The 18,911-nt window shown below is 38.9% G+C and overlaps 1 protein-coding gene across 2 annotated transcripts in view; it reads left to right on the plus strand.

The window, feature by feature from the left end:
* Nucleotides 1-18,911, plus strand: part of cpne7 (copine VII) — a 43,079-nt gene that overhangs the window by 11,194 nt on the left and 12,974 nt on the right. For both annotated transcript variants that reach the window (XM_061743309.1, XM_061743317.1), the window contains exons 6-13: nt 2,476-2,550; nt 9,037-9,120; nt 9,215-9,304; nt 9,456-9,554; nt 9,748-9,834; nt 10,145-10,204; nt 10,726-10,859; nt 18,641-18,695. In XM_061743309.1, coding sequence (XP_061599293.1) covers nt 2,476-2,550; nt 9,037-9,120; nt 9,215-9,304; nt 9,456-9,554; nt 9,748-9,834; nt 10,145-10,204; nt 10,726-10,859; nt 18,641-18,695 — 684 coding nt within the window. The remainder of the gene's footprint in view (nt 1-2,475; nt 2,551-9,036; nt 9,121-9,214; nt 9,305-9,455; nt 9,555-9,747; nt 9,835-10,144; nt 10,205-10,725; nt 10,860-18,640; nt 18,696-18,911) is intronic.

Genomic DNA, 18,911 nt, shown 5'->3' on the forward strand with positions numbered 1-18,911 from the left:
TGCAGCGGCATGATGTATTTTATAATTTAGTGGACCAGGATTTGGTAAGGCAATAGTTAATGGGCAAGAGCAAGTTGATAGGCATATCTGACTATTTGGATCCCAATTTAGACATAACAAGGAATTTAGAGAATAATAACAGGAAGGATATTTCTGCCAAACTGTAGCTGAGTTGTGCACTGAGCTGCACTTTAGCTCATTAAATTAATGTCAGAATGGTGAAACTTGGGGGAAAAATGCAAAAATATGATAATTATAGCTGTGGAGAGTTTATAAATATCTGTGTTAGATCTCTGGAATAACTACATGTAACAGGGGGACAGGTTACTTTTTAATGTGAGAAGTGGCCCCTCCTCCGACAGTGACCGGGACACATAGGGATGAGGTCGCTTTGGGTGATATGATCATATTTCTATACTGACAATAGAAATACAACAAAGGGAACAAACAACATTTTGTTCTCTTTAGGTCCCCATAGGGGGGAAAAAAAGTCAATTTTATTTTTTTACATTTCATTTAGTGAAATGTATTTTCTGGAATATTATGTTTTCTGCTTTCTTGCTGGATTTTTTAGTTCTGCGTATTTTCTTAAAATAATTTTGTCGTATTTTTTGTTTTGTTTTCCTTTTTTTGTTTTCTGCTCTGTTCTTGTGTCTTGTGAAACACTTTTTTACTTTTGCTGTTAAGCTTTGTGAAATGTTGGGGATGTGATAACCCTGCTGGGTTTTGCAGCACAGGCTGCTACATTATGGAAATCTCATCTTACAACATCCTCAGAAAGTGTAAATCAATGTGACAAAGTGCCATGTGCATTCAACAGAAAATATATAGTATGGTGAAAAATTGTATCTTTTTCTTTTTTTTTTGTCTGCCTGCTGCTCGGTGTTATTCAGCACTGCTGTATGTATGAGAGCCGTGCCCACAGGGTCTCGAATATACATGTGGATTTGTTTACCAGCTGATGCCTAATATAACCGAGAAAGAAGGACCAGCTTTCGCTGTTACAACGCACTTCACTGTAATGTAGCCAGTAGCTGTATCCCTTTGAATAAACATGACTCTTTTGACTTTTTGGGGATTCTTTTCTTTTTCTTTTTTTTGCATGCTGCAGTCAAAGTATGTAAAAGGACTGCACTCCACTTGAAATAACATCTCAAATCAACGGAAACTAAAACTGGCAAAACTGGACCACACAACTGCAAAGTTCCAGGGGTATGCTGCATCAGAGGCAGAGGTCCAGTTCACACTTACATAAATCAGTGAAATGTCAGAAAGGTTTAGAAACTATAAAAACCATATCCTCAGCTGTGACAAGTTGATTTCAATCATTTTTATATAAAACAACAAAAACCTCACTTACAAGAGCCACCATTCAAGATGTAAGCTCTCACTCGCAAGAAAGATAGAAATTTAAGACACACAAACACCCTCTGGCCCTCTGCTTTCACTTTTTACAAAGATTTTCACCTTCTTTTGCTGCTTGTCAAGACAAGCTGTCTGATAAACTTCGCATGTTTCTCACTTTGCAAGTCATCACTGTCAGGCTTTTTGTAGACATGGACATGCTCGCTGCGTAGCCGCAGTTCCCGGAGTTTGATGCATGGTTTCTGGCAGTTTCTCCTAGAGGATGGAGGAGGGCACAGTAGGAGCAGCAGAGGGTGATCGGTGGTTCTTAAACCTGCAAGCCTGAACTTTGGTAGAGACTAGAGACTAGAGACTAAAGAAACAAAGCAGAAGCCGGCTTGTCATCTTTATTCTTGCACTTGAGTGTGGTGACTTTTCCATGTATAAGAAAATTAAATCCACAATTTAAGACAATAGCCCAGTATCTATATTATTGAAAAATATAAAGATGTACAAAATGAAAGAAGGATTTTTTCAGTTTAGTTTTCCACCATGGTACATCTTCATCTGATCTGCTTGAATTACCGAAGCTGTTGTTCTGGAGAAGGTTTCATATTCAGGTTTACAATGTAATTTCTTTGCTAATCTACCTACATTTATAGCTGCATAAATATGTTTTGTCTTCAGTGATCCATTATGGATGCATTTAGAGAGCGTTTATAAGCTTTTATCTAAAAAGCCTAAGTATATCTGTCAGTTGACCAGTTTATAGATGCTCTCAAACTAAAAGCAAAGTGATTCAATGCAGGGCTCCGGTCTTACTGCAGAAAGAACTTTTCTGAAGACAACTTCACATGGGATTTTTTTTTAAATCAAGACTGAAATTAATTAACTGGATTAATTTATTTAAAATGTGCACCGTCTATCAGAAGGTTGTATGTCCAGAGTAGTGACTGAGTTGCAGGAGTTGCGATTTTGAAAGGTTCAAACTTGTGTCTCTGGAATAAACATCACATTTTTAAGTTATAGAAATTTACCATGGATACATTTTAACAAGCAAAATGATTTAAAAATGATTTTAAAATGATTTTTTTTTAAATGCTGACAAATCTCTCTCAAATTTCATTCCAGGTGCATGCTGAGGAAATCTCTGGCAACAATGGGTATGTGGAGCTCTTCTTCTGTGCCAAGAAGCTTGATGATAAGGTGAGAGGACCCAACATCAATGTTTGATTAGATACTGTTTTAATAGCACTACACAGCTGTAGGAGTTGTGGTAATGTGAAATGTTTTGTATGACATTGTAGTATAGCTTTTAAAAGCTCCTACAATGTTTCACTAGCGTTGATATGAGCCACTCATAAGAGTTCAAAATACAGAAAAAAAGTGAAAACACAACTGTTGTGCTTGCTCAGTAGAATGACAATTTGAGAACATAATGATCAAACATGTCAATCCTTTTGCAATTCAGCGTGATCAGGAGTGAAATAAATGTTACTATTTCCACTTTTAGACAGGACATCAGCTGCTCTGGCTCTTACATCTTCAAACTTTCCCCAGGGCATTTTTCAGGAGAAAAAAACAACAAAAAACAAAAAACAGCAGGAGCTTACAATTCTGATGATCTGAAGTCACACCATGTTCTAAGGATAAAGCCTCAGGAGGGCGGCCTCATGGTTTGACCTTGATTCTTAACGGTGCCGACAGCATGTACATTTATCTTGGAAACCACAGTTTGACATTTACAGCAGCTCTAACAGTGAAACTGAACTGTAATATGAAAACAGCGGTGAAACCCAAATCAAACAAGTTGGAATGATAAAAAAAAATGCACCAAATGAAAAGGAGAAAAGGGCTGATTCTTCCATAATGTTCACCCAATTTTGCATTTCATGTCTCAACACAATTCCCAAAAATTTGGTACAGGAGCAATTTAGTGCTGGTAAAAGAGGTGGAAAATAATAATGATGTCATTTCTAACAAATAATGCCACCGATAATGATTAATGATGAGTTATACATTAATCATGACAAGCAGAGTCTTGAAGGTTAATAGTTGGACAGTTAATCTCCGATTTGTCAACGAAAGGATGAAAATTCCAATTTTAAAACAATTTTCTTTGAAGAAAGATTGGAAGGAATTTTTATTATTGATTTATATTATTATTTTTTATTATTATCAAATGACTTAATGAATCTGGTGGAATTTTGGTGCATAAATAGCAAGAGGACAAGTCAAGCTGGAAATCCATTATCTACGATCCCTAATGTTAAGTCATCAGGAACTGGGATTCATAAATAGCTGATACAACCATGTTGGTAAATGTTTGTAAGTGCAAGCATAAGAAGCTATTGAGAAATGCTTGTGGTAAATCTAATCCGAATCTATGATGTTTTAGGGAGAAGTCCAAAGTCACAAAAGTCAAGCTCTTTGGCACTTTAGCAATGACAGTTTTAATGCAGAATAGTACATTGGGATTTTAGGATTCAATTAAGATCAATTCGGTTTTAGTTTTGCAGCGTCTATTACAATCTGACCCAGTACCTGACCCTCAAGTAAATTTAGAAAGAAACAATGGCAACTAAAAACCAACATGTCCTGCCTTTAAGACTATGGGCCAAATCCACAAAAGGATTGCGGCCGCTAAACCGGTGCAAATGAGACAAAAAGAGAGCGTCTAATTCCCGCAAAGGGCGAATTGCACCACAAACTGCGCTGCCAAGCAAATAGTGTCATGGTGCGCCTGTGCCATTTGCATGCATGTAAATTAGGTAATATTCATACATTCGGCACAAAATTGCCCCCTTTCTATGCAAATAAGCTTCATTGCAAAAACCGTCTAATTCACAAAGGCCAGCGCTATTTGCCACACGCAAAAATAGTGGAGCAAATACCGTCTTTTCGAAGCGTGTATTAACTGCGCGCAAACTCACTCCTCACTCCCCCTCTGTCTCTGTTTCTCTCTCTCTTCAATATCATTCAAGCCTGTGTGATACTGAATGATATTAAGGGTGAAATCTACAGTCAGACATGACTGTAGACAGTCAGATCAAGTGGGGTTGTGGACTTATCTCGGATTTAAAAAAAAATATAACAGGACGGAGCTCAGAATTCATCCATACAGTAAGGGGCTGCTTTATTACAAACAATTCCACCATATAAACATATAAATCTAGAATGTGTGTGTTTAACAGCTGACCGGTAGGTGTGTGTAGCAAAACACAGAACATGAATTACCGTCAGATCCTGATCTGATCCCGATCCGGTGTTAATGAAGTTACCGGTGCTGTGCCTTGTGCGTAAATGCGCACAGCCTCTTAACATTTGACATTTCATTAGCTTATGTCATACATGCGAAATACTAGAGAAGTACAAATACGTGAAAGTTGAGGCTGTTGTGCTCTCTGCAGTTTTCATTATGGACCAATCTGTGTGCTGAAATATGGAGAACACTGGAAACAGCTCCGCTCACTTACTCAGACAAGGGAAAATTGCACTCAGCTGCAAAACTTTATGGGCGTGTTTGCGCCGGCATATCATTAGAGCAAAATCTTTTGTGAATAGGACCTTAAAGCGGGGCAAATGCGGCGCAATTCACAGCGCTATTTGCTTGCACAATCTATTCTTTGTGGATTTGGCCCTATATCTTTTCAAGATACATAAATGCATTTTTCTCACATTTTTTTTTTCTTTTTCTCAACAATGGAAAACAGTTACTGCACACATTACGAGGGCATGGCTGAAGAAAAAGACGGTATAAGAACTCGGCCCGCCTGTCTGCAGTCCTGGCAGCTCCTCAGTAGAGATTGTGTGGAACATTTTTTTTAAATGAATAAATGCAACAACAACGCCCATGCTGTTGAACACATTGAGAAGTGTTTGTAGCAAGAATGGGACCAAATAAGAAATTAAACACAGCCAGAACACCTTAAGTGTTTAATGAGGAGCAAAGGAAACATTAAAAGTGCTGAAAGCATTATAGTCCCAGTGTGTTTTGAAATGTTTTGCAGGCATGAAATAGATAAGAATAAATGAAGATAAAAATATCTTTGCTTCATAGAGTCTAAAGACCCCCCCCCCCCCCCCCACACACACACAGCTCACCGGGGGCTGCTGGTATGGATGGGCAGGCTGGGTCTGAGCATTTAAAAAAATAAATGATTTCTTCTTTATCATATATTTCAGTCTGATTGACATCCACTACCCGTCTTATTTTGCAATCCTGTATAACTTTCTGCAACTTTTGCTTCAGAGTTATTTTGTGTTTATTTAATCGGCTCACACCTGCGCTCAGTTAGCCATGAGTCACTTGATTATTCATATTCCTTGGCTTCTTGTGTCAGATTAGCTTTATAACAGTGTGTCAGGCTTCAGAGTTCCTTTTATATTCTGTCTATTCATCTGTGTGTGTGTGTGTTATCTCTGCCTGTTCTGGGATCTTCTTCCTTGTGTAATTCTGGACTGCTGTCTGATTTTACCTTTTACCTGGTCTGTGTCTGTTTTTTTGTGTGTCCCTGACTAATTATCCATGAATAAACCCAGGCTGTTTACATTTTATTTCTTATCTAAGATTGTGTGCCACTAGTGGTCTGTATTATCAAAAGTAAACCTACAGGAAACCGGGATGGGGAGGAGGGAAATATGGGCAGCAGAAGGGCATAGGTAGGACTCTAATGCAGGCCAGTTGCACAAGAACTTTGTAAAAAAGTTTTTTATTTCTTTTTTAAACAAGATCATTATCCTGTCCTAAACCTAATCAGGTTTAAAATTAGCTACAACTCAATGGAAAAGAAAACAAAGAGACAGACTGTACAATACAGGAGACAAACCCATAGTTTCCCGAGGTAAAATGTTGGCGTTCTCCTTTGTTAGGTGTTTTGTTAAGGTCCTAATTAGCTGTGACAGTCCACTTGCAGGAACGAGTTCATCCAGAAACACCACCAGATAAAGAATGAAGCAGTCTGGTGTTTCTAGTTATCTGCTCATCAGTCATATCACCTCAATCTGCAGCATTTATTCACAGGTATGGAGTGTACAGGTTGGTGAACAGAGGCTTTTATCAGGAAATATGATGTAACTGGTAATGATTAACATGATTAACGCTGTCATTGTACGCCAAAGATTAAATCTTGACATCTGTGCCTCATCAGTTCATGGAACTGGCGCCACTGGCTAACAGTTGTCATGGCAACAAAAATAGGATGCTACAGCACTGTTCCCCCTCCCTCCAATCCCTCAGGAAATGTATCTTGCTAATGTGGCGGGAAATGCATCCTTAACTGTCTCATCCCGTGTACACAAAGACCCTCACCCACCCAAATTCCACAGCCACACATGTACGCACTGACTTACTCAACAGAAATGGTTTTCCTCACTGAAGAATCAATCGACCTAAATAATCAGTGTAGCCTCTGCTTGCCGACGCTTGCATACAACATGATTCAAGGCTACCACGAATAATCATAAAGGATACAATGTTTTGAATGCTTTCCTTTAAGCCAAGTGGCTATTTTCCTTACACTGATGACATCAATGGACATAACTTCTGAGTCATGGAGTGCAAAATAATATTTTAATTCTTTACTTGCCAAGAAATTCGACCTATGTTGATGATACCAATAAAGACCTTTATAGACTAAATAGATGGTTATATAGGGAAAGTGCAAGGGAATAAAACTGCAGCAATGTGAAAAAGATGAGCATGTGAGTAATGATTCTAATAACTAGAAAAATACCACAGGTTAGAGGCTTGTAAAATATCCTGCAAGTGTGTGTATAAGTCCCTGAGCATTTGGCAAAGGCCAGTGGCGTTTCTCACAATTTAAAAAAGTCATCAATATCAGCACCAGAGTTTAATGGATTTTTGCAAAATATTATGGTAACACACAGTTATAAAATGGGAATTTCCTCCATGCGGAGGAAACCTAATCATAGCTCCATGCAGACGTCTGGCACCTTGTTTCATTAGCTCCAAGAAATATGCCGTCATTTGCTGTCAGTGCGATATATGCCAATGCCAAGTACAGTCAAGGTAAAATGAAGAACACCCTCTTTCATACGATTAGGCAAATTCACACTTAGATCAACAACAACACATGATATATTACATTGTATTATTTATTTAACAAAACCTAAGCGCTCACACAAACGCACACCTGACCTTCTCCACGCTTCTAACAGATTTTCTAAAGTTGAATCCGCCTTATCAGTGACAAATGTTAAGGGCAGTTGTCCATGTAGTGTATAAAATAAAATTAAGAGATGCTGAATTGTAAAACCTTCCTCCTATGTTGACATTGCCTTCATCCCCATACTTGTGCAGTCATTTTCTTAAAATGCTTTCATCAGCTTCAGTATTTAAACAGCTAACTAAACCCCATAGATTATGATATTCAGCAATACTTAATTAATCCCCAAAGGGAAACCATGTTTATTTTTGCAGTTATTTATTCATGTTTGTGTACCTACTTAAATCCTTTTTGGGGTCATGGGAGGGTTAAAGCCTATCCCAGCTCTTCGTGGGTAGGACGTTGGACATTTCTGTCAGCCCACACAGGGACGAATAACCATGCACACTCACACTCACTCTTACAGACTATTTAGAATCAGTACATGACTTAACATTCATGTCTTTGGACTGTAGGAGGGATTCAGAGGGAAAACAAAACCCACGCAGACACAATAAGAGCATGTAAACCTCACACAGAAATGCTGGGAGTCTAAGTGGAACGATCTCGCTTGGTGGCAACAGCGCTAACCTCCACACCACCATGCTGTCTCACCGTCCCTCAGTATTATAAAGTGTGACAGTCGTAAAAAGTTTTGGTTGTTGTTCGGAATGATCTCCTGTAATAGTCTACAGTGCAGAAAACTCTTTAGTTAAAGACCTCATTGTTGAATCAATGTCTTGTACAGAAGATGTACATTTTATGTTACAACTTCTGCAACATCCTTCATTGCAGAATAACCTCAAGGGACTTCAGAAGAGTACCCATCACAAACTCAGCCGTTCTTCATCAGTTTGTCCAGCTTTTTTAGGTCACTGGCTCCAATACTGGTCTCCCAACACATGACTGCAGATGAAATTGCACTCTCCACCACATACGGTGAAACATCCTCCTGTAAACCATGAAGGGCCCTATGAAAATTGGCAGCTGTCTTGAATGTTTTTCTTTGTGAATAGTTTTTCTCACCGTAGAATGGACTGACCTTATCTTCTTTCCCAAAGTGATGGACACCAATATTTGCTTCTCTGAGATCATTACAGATGGCATTGTGTTAACACGATTATTATTCTACATTTATTTATTTTTTATATCTGCTTTATCCTTTATCATGCGGTTTACGGGAAAGCTGAAACCTGTCTGTAGTGGAATGTGGGCAACATCCTGGACTAGATTACCAGTCCATCATAGGGTCACAGAGACAAACAAGACAAACAACCATGCACAACCACACATTTTCTTGCAATCTGTTTAAAATTGGCATTCAGCCTACCTGGAGAAAACACGCAACATTGTGGGGAGAACATACAAACTACACATTTTGAGAAGTAATTTCACATACGGTACTGTGACCAGGACAATATTTGGATTAAATATACTTTCTAACTTTCCAGTCAACCACTTGTGTCAGGGAAAGCTGGCATTACAGGTGACTGGCTTGTTCATTTCTTTATCTTTGCTTCTGCAGGATCTTTTCAGCAAGTCAGACCCATTTTTGGAAATATATCGAATCAATGATGATGAAACTGAACAACTTGTCCACAGAACTGAGGTATGCTCATTGCATTTTCTCTCCAGTTTCTTCATCAACAGCTGTTTGTTTAACATTAAACTTCCTTTTTTTTAATGTGCTTTTAATACAAAAGGTGATTAAAAACAACCTGAATCCAGTGTGGGAACCCTTCAAAGTATCACTCATGTCTCTGTGCAGCTGTAATGAAGAGAGGAAGCTTAAGGTAGGACATATTTAAGACCTGTACATCCAGGATCAGCAACTATCTAAATCACTAGAATCAGTTATGCATGATAACTGAGGGACCAATATTTGTTCATGACCTAACAATTTTACACAAAGCCAATAAGCAGTGATATCTGTGTGTGTCACAGTGCCTAGTGTGGGATTATGACTCCAGGGGAAAGCACGATTTCATTGGCGAGTTCTACGCCACGTTCAGGGACATGCAAAAAATTTCCAGTGGAAATAAGGTCAGTGAATTTAGGCATAGAACAAAGTGGATGAGAGGCGGCTGTGTAACTGCTTCATCTATGTCCAATGTGCACCTCGTGTTATTCTGTAGGAAGCTAGCGCACATGAAAACAAACTCTTTGTGCATTCATGTGATGCAGAATCCAATAAGCAGTTCCTTCAGTTCTGTCTTTGACTTTTGGTTTGTTGAAGGTGTCGTGGGATTGTGTGAATCCCAAGTACAAACAGAAGAAGAGAAACTATAAAAATTCAGGAGTTGTCATTCTCACCGAACTTAAGGTAGGACTCTGCTGCAGGAACATGTCATGTTTACTACAATACACACCGCCTAAGGAACAGAATCAGTTAGTCCCTAATTGTTTTATCTCAGGACTGTGATTTAGACAAGAAAACTGGACCCTGTGGCTTTTACAAGACTTTGAACAATTTTAAGGAGCACCCTGAATTTATTTAAAGTATTAAAAGATACATTTTGAATGTGCTTTTATGTTTTATAAGATACAGAACAATTTTTCTCTTTAGACAAACATTTGCTCTGAGACTCAAACATTGCTTCTAAGTATGATATTTTATTTTTCTTTTCCCGCAGCTTCACAGAGTCTACTCCTTCCTAGATTACATTATGGGAGGATGCCAAATTCATTTTACGGTAAACTGAGTCTGTGTTTATTGACATGTCAGCCTTATAACCACTGTAACTGAATTATTGCAAGGTTGCAAAATGACCTAATCATCCAAGTTATTGAGGTTTTACAATCATAATATTTCTTCAATGTCTTCATTGTATCCCTTAAATGCGCTTTTGATTGTGAGTACAGTTACTTTTATTGTTTTAGGAAGCTTCATGGAACATATTGAAAACTTTTCCAAATGGTGCCCGTTAGTCTGCCCTCTGTGATACTCATTCCTGCTGCCTTGCTGGATTACAAAAAACAATGAATAATAATCACGAAGCCTGCTGTGGTAGAGATGTTTCCTGCATGGATCTACAGTTTATGGGAGCTGCAACTTTTAAGCCTATGTGGGTGTGAAAAAGTGCCTTATCCTATGAATTAATCTCCCATTATCATATTTCCGACTCCCTCACTCCTTATGGTTTGTAAGATACTAAACAACTTTTGCTGGTAGTTAAAAAAAAAGTCACAGACTTTTTAAAATGATCTCTACCAGGTTGCCATCGACTTCACAGCCTCCAACGGAGATCCGAGGAACAGCTGCTCGTTGCACTACATCAACCCATACCAACCTAACGAGTACTTGAAGGCTCTGATTGCAGTGGGGGAGATCTGTCAAGACTATGACAGGTTTGTCAATCTTCTTTTTCTCTTTGGAGCTTGTAGTGACTATAAGTGTCTCCTGATACTATCCAGAGCTGCAGAGTGCTCCTTGTAAGCCATCTCAGAGGCTGGCCACTCCATCTGAACTCCAGGAAAAAAAAGAGTCATGAGAAATTGTGCAGCAAAAATACAGAATCCCGGAGGTTATTTCATTTCTGTTCACCAGTTTGTTGCAAAGGTAATGGGATTGAGCTCCTGACAGGCAGCTTCTTTTCTTCACTTGTATTTCATCCTTGAAATGCATTTAGCACCTAGCAATCCCTGCTATTTCGACATACTACCCACCGCATGTGCCCACAACTAAGTGGTCTCTATTGGCATTACTTATGTATGAGACTAGTTTGACGATGGCACTTGGTTGCAACAGTCAAGGACACTTGCAAAACCCTGGGGCTACACTCCACTTCTTATCATTTAATTGCATTGTTTCTATGAAAAATCTTTCAGATTGATTACATTTTGACCTTTTTACTTTAGTAGACACAGACCTTAAAATCTTCTGCAGATATGATTGCTTTTTACATTCCTTTTTTTTAGAACAAGAGGTTAGAAAAATAATCCTACACATGCTCCACATCTCATATTTTATTTTTGTAACAATTTCAATAACCATTAACTAGGTCAGGAAACCCACCTTGTATTATAGTAGAAGACATACTCAAAAAGTTAAAACGGTGCATAAAATATACAGTTTTGAGGTTACATAAAATGAGCAGTTTCAGGAAGTAGTTGTGCCTAAAATGTAAATGTGTTTGTGGTAGGACTATATGCATGCATGTTATAGTTCCTTTACTCACAATAGCAGCTCTCAGCGTGTATCATAGTGACTGACTCACCGTCTTAGCTTGAATAGGCTCATTACCCGGAGCTACAGATAGATTTATGCAGAGATAGGGCCTAACGTCGGGATAGCACTTCAAAAGGAAGGTGGTGGATTTGATGGCTGCCGGAAAAGCAGCATGGTGTGGAATCTGGTGTTAAGTAGGAGGTAATTGAGAGCAAATATTAAACAATGTGATTTTGTGTGTTTATTCCAGGCAGAATTGTAGGTATTTGCTAATTAATGGAAAACCATAATATAGTCTGTTTCAGAGAGAGACTTTATCGTCTGTCAAAATTAAGCCAGATGAGGATTAATTGTCTGACTCTCGGTTTATGCAGATCCTCCCGCTGAATATCAGGGGAGCACTGTGTTGCTAATTATGGTGCTCAAGAGATAGTGTAGCACTGTTAGAACTGAAAACCTGCCTCCAAGTTAGCTGCTCATCTTTTTAGCTTTATCATTTGCAGCTTTGCTTTCAGTCACGTAAAAAGAAAAGTACACACTTTTTGAAGTGAAGTATTAGGATATAATGATAATATTACAAAAAAGTATTTTGTTCCTTAACAGGGGGGTAAGAAACTTGAGAGAAACATTGACACAAATGTATGTAGATACCATCTATGCAGTCAAAGCCATGACAATAGTGAAAAAAGGGCAACATGCAACATGTCCTAAAAACAAGTAAAAAAACAACAACAACCATTAATTAAAGTTGCAAGCAGCGATGAATGGGCCCTTGCACCCTTGTGCACGTTCAGGCTGCAGTGGAAGTGCTTGTATGACTTGCATGTAGATGTTTTCAGGCCTGGACATTTAGCGGATGACACCACCCACGACTCTCTATATCAAACCATTCAAGAGTTATGGCAGAAAGTAGGAACTATCAGATATTGACTAATCAGATGAAGGGGCGGGGCTAATTTGCAGTAATTATGTTCAAGGACTCAAAACCAAGTCCGATGACACCACCCACGAGTCTTCATGTCAACCATTCAAAAGTTATTGCAGAAAATCGGAAGTATCACATATCGAGCAATCAGAAGAAGGGGCGGGGCTAATTTGCACCAATGAAGGTGAAGGAGTCAAAACCGAGTACGATGACACCACCCACGACTCTCTATGTCAAACCATTCAAAAGTTATAGTAGAAAATAGGGACTATCAAATATTGACCAATCAGAAGAAGCGGCGGGCCTAATTTGCACTAATTATGTTCAAGGACTCAATACCGAGTCTGATGACACCACCCACGACTCTGTATGTCAAACCATTCAAAAGTTATGGCAGAAAGTAGGAACAATCACGTATGGACCAACCAGATGAAGTGGGGACGCGCTTTTTGGCATCTATTGTCGCCACGGTAATGCTTTTGACTGAGAAAAGTAGTGCACGTTGTCGCAGGATGGAGACGCACATTTTGATGTATAACACACCAAAATGGCATACTTCCTGTTCGGTTTCGGCGCCAAGAGACTTTTCTTTAAGTTGGGACATGATACAGGTGTGTACCGATTTTCGATACACACCTGACCAGTGAGCAGGCGCATTGCCAAATCTCCCGTGAAGTGGACGTCTAAATTAACATGTTAAATGCTACAGTTAATAATAGCCTCTTTTACATTGCTGGATTCTGTGTTTATTACCCCAAAATTGCGTGTTGCCTGTACTTTTTTATATGAACTGAAAGAAGGTCAAGTTTTGTGCTGGCCCCTCAATAACCCCGCCAACGGACAAAACCTCAGAAAAGTGCGTACGCCAGCCTTGGTGTATGCGTGAAAGACCGCAACTTTCTACGTTCAGATAAATTTTCGATCATACGACCGTGAGCATAGAAAGTGGCGTACGCACGTTTTTTGTGCGCCGCACGTTTCGAACATGAGGCCCCAGATGATATTTAACTCTCAGAGGGTGTTCTTTTTCGCATACGTGCATTTTAAACATTCAACAGCAACACACATGGAAACATGCCTCTGGGCAAACACAGACTGAAAGTGTAGGCCGCCTTTCCCTTTTAAGCTGGAATTGTTATTGAGGTGTAAAGCGTGGGCAGGCAAACCTTTTAGCCTTTAGTGAATATAGGTGATGTGGGATTTTTGAGTCCTTGCAGAGTAGTCCATTATGGAGCTGGAGTGACGAGCTTTTGTCTGTGTGGGCAGAGACTCGCTTACCTCACTGAGAGAGCTGTTACACCGGACACATCACCTGACAAAGTGAGATGACAAGGACCACCATGCACTTGACAGCAAAGTTCATGATCAAAATGGCTTGTCAGCTGTCTGGACTGGTGGTATGACAGCTAATATATTTGCTGGGTCTATTGACTCTCTTAAGACATCCAGATCTGTTCATTGAGCTTCAAGAACAATTTTATCATTGTAACACAATCATCCAGGTGTCAAGATAATATCTATCCTTTTGTTTTGGATTATTAACAACCACAAAATGTCAAAGAATGTCAAAGAAAATGGTCTAAGTTTGAAATTCTCTTCTTTCATTCCACCACCTTTATTTTCCTTTATTCTGTTGGCTATTAATATTTGCAAAGCGAGCAAAACCAATTTCCAAAGCATTATTGGTTTTTCTTTATTATGTAACATTTATGCACAACGTGGCTCAATGTGTTAAAGGTCAGAGGTGTACAAGTAAGGTCTGTATTCAATGGAAGGTGTTTATTTCTATGAAAATGGATAAAACCTCAGTAGAAAATGCATAAATGGATGTATTGAACAAGAATTCTGACTGTAGAGGAGCATTGTTAGTGGACTCTATTATGGATGTGCTGAATCAGAATAGCTGGAGCATGTGCAGAGGTTGCAGGAGAGAGAAGGAAAAGTGCACTCATTCATACATGTCTTTTAGCAAATAATAATTGTAACTAAATAAATGGTCAAAATACCCGCTGCACCATTCAGTCATGTCATTCTGCTGAGCTCCAGCTCTCTACAATCTACAAGGCGGTTTTGATTTTGGAAATATTTCACACCTGTAAAATAGAAAGAAAAAACAAATCAATGATGTCACCACTGCTGCTAAAACTTACCAATTTGAAGTTGCTGTTGTTGAGGGTTATGTGTTAACACCTAATACTCATCCTGAGTTGAATCATCAGAGAGCTCTTTCAACTAGTTTTTATGTAAGTTCACACCCATCAAAGCCAATCAAACACTTATGACTTAGGAAAATCTGCCTAAAAGCTCTATTAGCCACCCAACACACCAACAGCTCTCATTTCGCCACTTGTGAAGACAATAAATAACTCAGCATTTCTTTACACCGGGAAATGTTCCTGCGTTCCCTTCCAGCCACCCACTCCACAACCACAGCAACGGAATTAAAGATATTATCTCAAACATCTGTGTCACAAACTATTGTCTGAGTTGGATATATTTGTTGAGCTGAGCTGGAGAACTGGAGCAAGGTTTTGTTTGTCGCAAAAACATGAAATCCAGTAAATACTGTGGTAACAAAAGCAGCAATTACAGAAGCTTTCTGGAGACAAACATTACCAGATTTGACAGCCAGCAAGTTGTGAAAGTTCTGCTTCAAAAATCTAAATTCCACAATCTGACAATATTACAGCAAATAGAAAAATATGAACAAAAGCACGCTACAGTTTGTTCTTTAAATAAAAGGCTACTGTATAAGAGTCCTCTTTTGAAAAACTTGGGACAATGTGTAAAATCTAATTCAGAACATAGTGACATGTTCAGTACATGATGTACACAGAAAACGACCTTCAAGACTATGGTATTCAGTGTGCTCAGTTCTTAATCCCGCTATTTTTTAAATAAGTGACCATATACAGGATTTCAGTCTGTTGCCAGTCTTTGAATTTTGGTTTTATTGACATCTTTTGGATACATTTCATATATTGTCGCTATTGTTTTGAAATTGAGTGGGCAAACTACATAATGTAGTCTGCAGAAAACAGCTGAATTTTTTTCACCATTTATTCTTTTGAGACAGTGTTTTATGCACTTAAATGTAGATGCTAGGTAGTAATAATTTCCAGATTTATTGTAGAGGATGAATGGAACCCTATTCTGAAAAAGTTGAGCATGTGTAGAGAATATTAAAACGTATAATGAAACAATGACGACCCCTGTACAGTTGCACACCTCAAGATGTGTTTGCAGGAAGAATTGAACAAAATAACAGCTGAAATGCGTCAGTGTTGGGAACCTAAATTCTCGAATGGCTTATCATTCTTGCACAGACCGGTGGCAAACCAGCCCTGCTAACAAATGTTTGTGTTCCCACCTTCCTGCCAATCAGTGCCCAAGGACCTTCAAACATCTCATGCTGCCTTCGCTGTCAATAGAAAATTATACAGCTCCCAATATAAAAAGTTATATACATTTAAGCTATGAATTGTGAACTAAATGTTCACAAAATGATATTAGTAATACAAGACACAAACAAACAAATAAGTGGTTTCAAATTATTTACATATAGAATTACTTTGAAATTTGCATTAGCATTAACATTAGAAACCAGCGTTTCTTAGAAAGTTTGTTTTGATGTGTTTGATCAAATGTACATTTTCTTTCTCACTGTGAAACTATGAACTGGCCTGGAAGTGGCCAAATAACCCTACCCAGATTAAAGGTAGGGTAAGGGATTTCTAGAGGATGATCTGTTTGAAACAAAGTATCAACAAAACACAGAGAAGAATTGTTTATGTAATAATTGCTCGGGGGAAGTTTTGGGTCTCTGGAAAGCGCCTAGAGACAACTTTTGTTGTATTAGACACTATATAAATACAATTGAATTGAATTGAATAGAAGTAGCTTCTCCCTCCCCAAGAAATCATACCCAATCAAGATCTCATCCAAGCCTCTCCCACTTGATGAGCACAAACTCTCCTCCTGTTGGTTGTGAGCTGGAGGAATGTTTGTTATGGGTTCTTTCCATTTCACAGAGTCAGGACTGTGGATGAAGACAGTAGACTCTTCTGTATTGCGTTTGTTAGTTTACTCACAAGATAAGCAGCTAGTGGATGGTGAGGAAATAGTCCCTGAAATATGGCAAACCTCTAATGTCAAAACATTTCATTCATGGATTTTTATTTGCTAAATGTGTATGAATGTAATCACATGCACAAAAGAGTGAAACAAGTTTTTTTTTCTTCCATTTGTTCTCATAGTTTCTAAGAACGACTGATATTTAAGACAATAGAGGCATTATTAGGGTCCGAGGACTTACAGTGCGAAGGCCCTATTGTATCTGTAGGAATTGTTTTTATTTTTTTTCTCGTTATTTTTATTTTTTCAACGAAATGGGGGCCTTGTTGCCCCCCTAAACGTGCCCCAAAAGTCACCAAATTTTGCACGCAAGCCAGGCCTGGTGAAAAATTTGATATTTAATGGTTTGTATTAATGGGCGTGGCCTAATGGCTTAACAGCGCCCCCTAGAAAACTTCGTGCCTCAAGCTCCAAAATACGGTTTGACGTACATGCACGAAAATCGGTACACACCTGTATCATGTCGCAACTTTAAGAAAAGTGTCTTGTCGGCATGGCCGAAACCGAACAGGAAGTCGGCCATTTTGACATTTTGATTAATCGTGTTCGCGCAATTTATACCATTTCTTCGGCCGTTTCTTGGCCCAAACCGTAACGTGTACCCAGGTGTGTTATACATCAAAATGTGCGTCTCGATCCTGCGACGATGCACGTTACTTTTCTCATTCAAAAGCGTTACCGTGGCGACGATAGACGCCAAAAGCGCGCTCCACCTTCATCTGATTGGTCCATGTTTGATAGTCCCTACTTTCTGCCATAACTTTTGAATGGTTTGGTATAGAGAGTCGTGGGTGGTGTCATCCGGTTAATGTCCAGGCCTGAAGAATCTACATGCAAGTAATACAAGCGCTTCCACTGCAGCACGCCTGAACGTGCACAAGGGTGCGAGGGCCCGTTCATCGCTGCTTGCAGCTTTAATATTTACATTGTAACTTATTTCTGCCTGGAACTAAATTGTTCGTTTGAACCTACTGAACAGAACTTCTTTCTAAGTCTGATTTGTTTGAACAAATAACACAGTAAACTCAGAGAAGTTTAATAGATAGTGTTTGGAAATGATGCTCTAAGTTGGGTCTGCATCACGTTGTCTTAGTATGAGGCATATTAGAGGGTTACCTCGGAAAAAAAAGAAGAAATTGTTGAATTTTGCGTTCATTGTTTCCCCTCTGTAGTGGATTTTATGCTTTCAACGCAGCAAAGACGGATACGGTGCTGGTTGAAAATGTTTCTCAGGTGATGTTTGTGTGATCATGTGATTGAACACGGCTGCACAAACACATCTGGGAAATTGAGATGCACAGGATTAGATGTTTATGTTAATGGTCCTGCTACACACACCTGACAACAACACATTTTTTGTACAGGCATGTCATTTTCGCTCCATAATGTGGTCAATTTTACAGTCTTCATATTTAGCAAAAACGTGGCGCACATAAGACAGAACCTTTTAAGGGCGAATTGACTTTCATGCTCAAATAAAGGCCATGCAAAAAAAAGGGAAGATATTCCTCATTATCTTGCCAATAAAAGGGGGGTTTTGGACACCAGAGTTGCATTGTTATCTCTACAAAATTGTGTATCCTGACCTTTGACTAGACAACCTGAATCGAACATCACAGTTTCTTGCAGCAGTATCAGCCCATCTAAATGGAGTAATGAAAAACCAAGAGATGAAAGACTGGCAAGCTCTTTGAACAGGTGCAAATGCTGGCTGTAAAATGGCACTGTGGGACAGATTTCAAACTGTTATTAAAGCTTTCAGCGTGTTATGAAATGCAAAAAAGCAGAGGATGTGCCTTTGGCAATGTGAACAGATGGATAAAGCATCAATATTTTTCAGAATGCCGTGTGTAAGTTGCAGTAATGCTAATTTAGGACTGATTAATTTGCTTGTTGTTTCAGTGACAAACGATTTTCAGCTCTGGGGTTTGGTGCCAGGATCCCTCCAAATTATGAGGTGAGTGTATCTGGTCATATCTCTGTTAAGCATCCTGAAATTCCCCTCGAACATGAACAATGTTTTCATCCTGTATATTTATTTTCCCTGTTTTAGGCCTTTTTTTCTACTACCCTGGGCATGTATGTTAAGCAAGGCAATTTCTGTGACCTACTTTATGACATGATTTGTCATTCTGTCAAAATTTCACATTGTATTTTTATACGTAAGCTCCTT

The sequence above is a fragment of the Cololabis saira genome, chromosome 2 (assembly GCF_033807715.1).
Source record: "Cololabis saira isolate AMF1-May2022 chromosome 2, fColSai1.1, whole genome shotgun sequence".
NCBI lineage: Eukaryota > Metazoa > Chordata > Actinopteri > Beloniformes > Belonidae > Cololabis > Cololabis saira.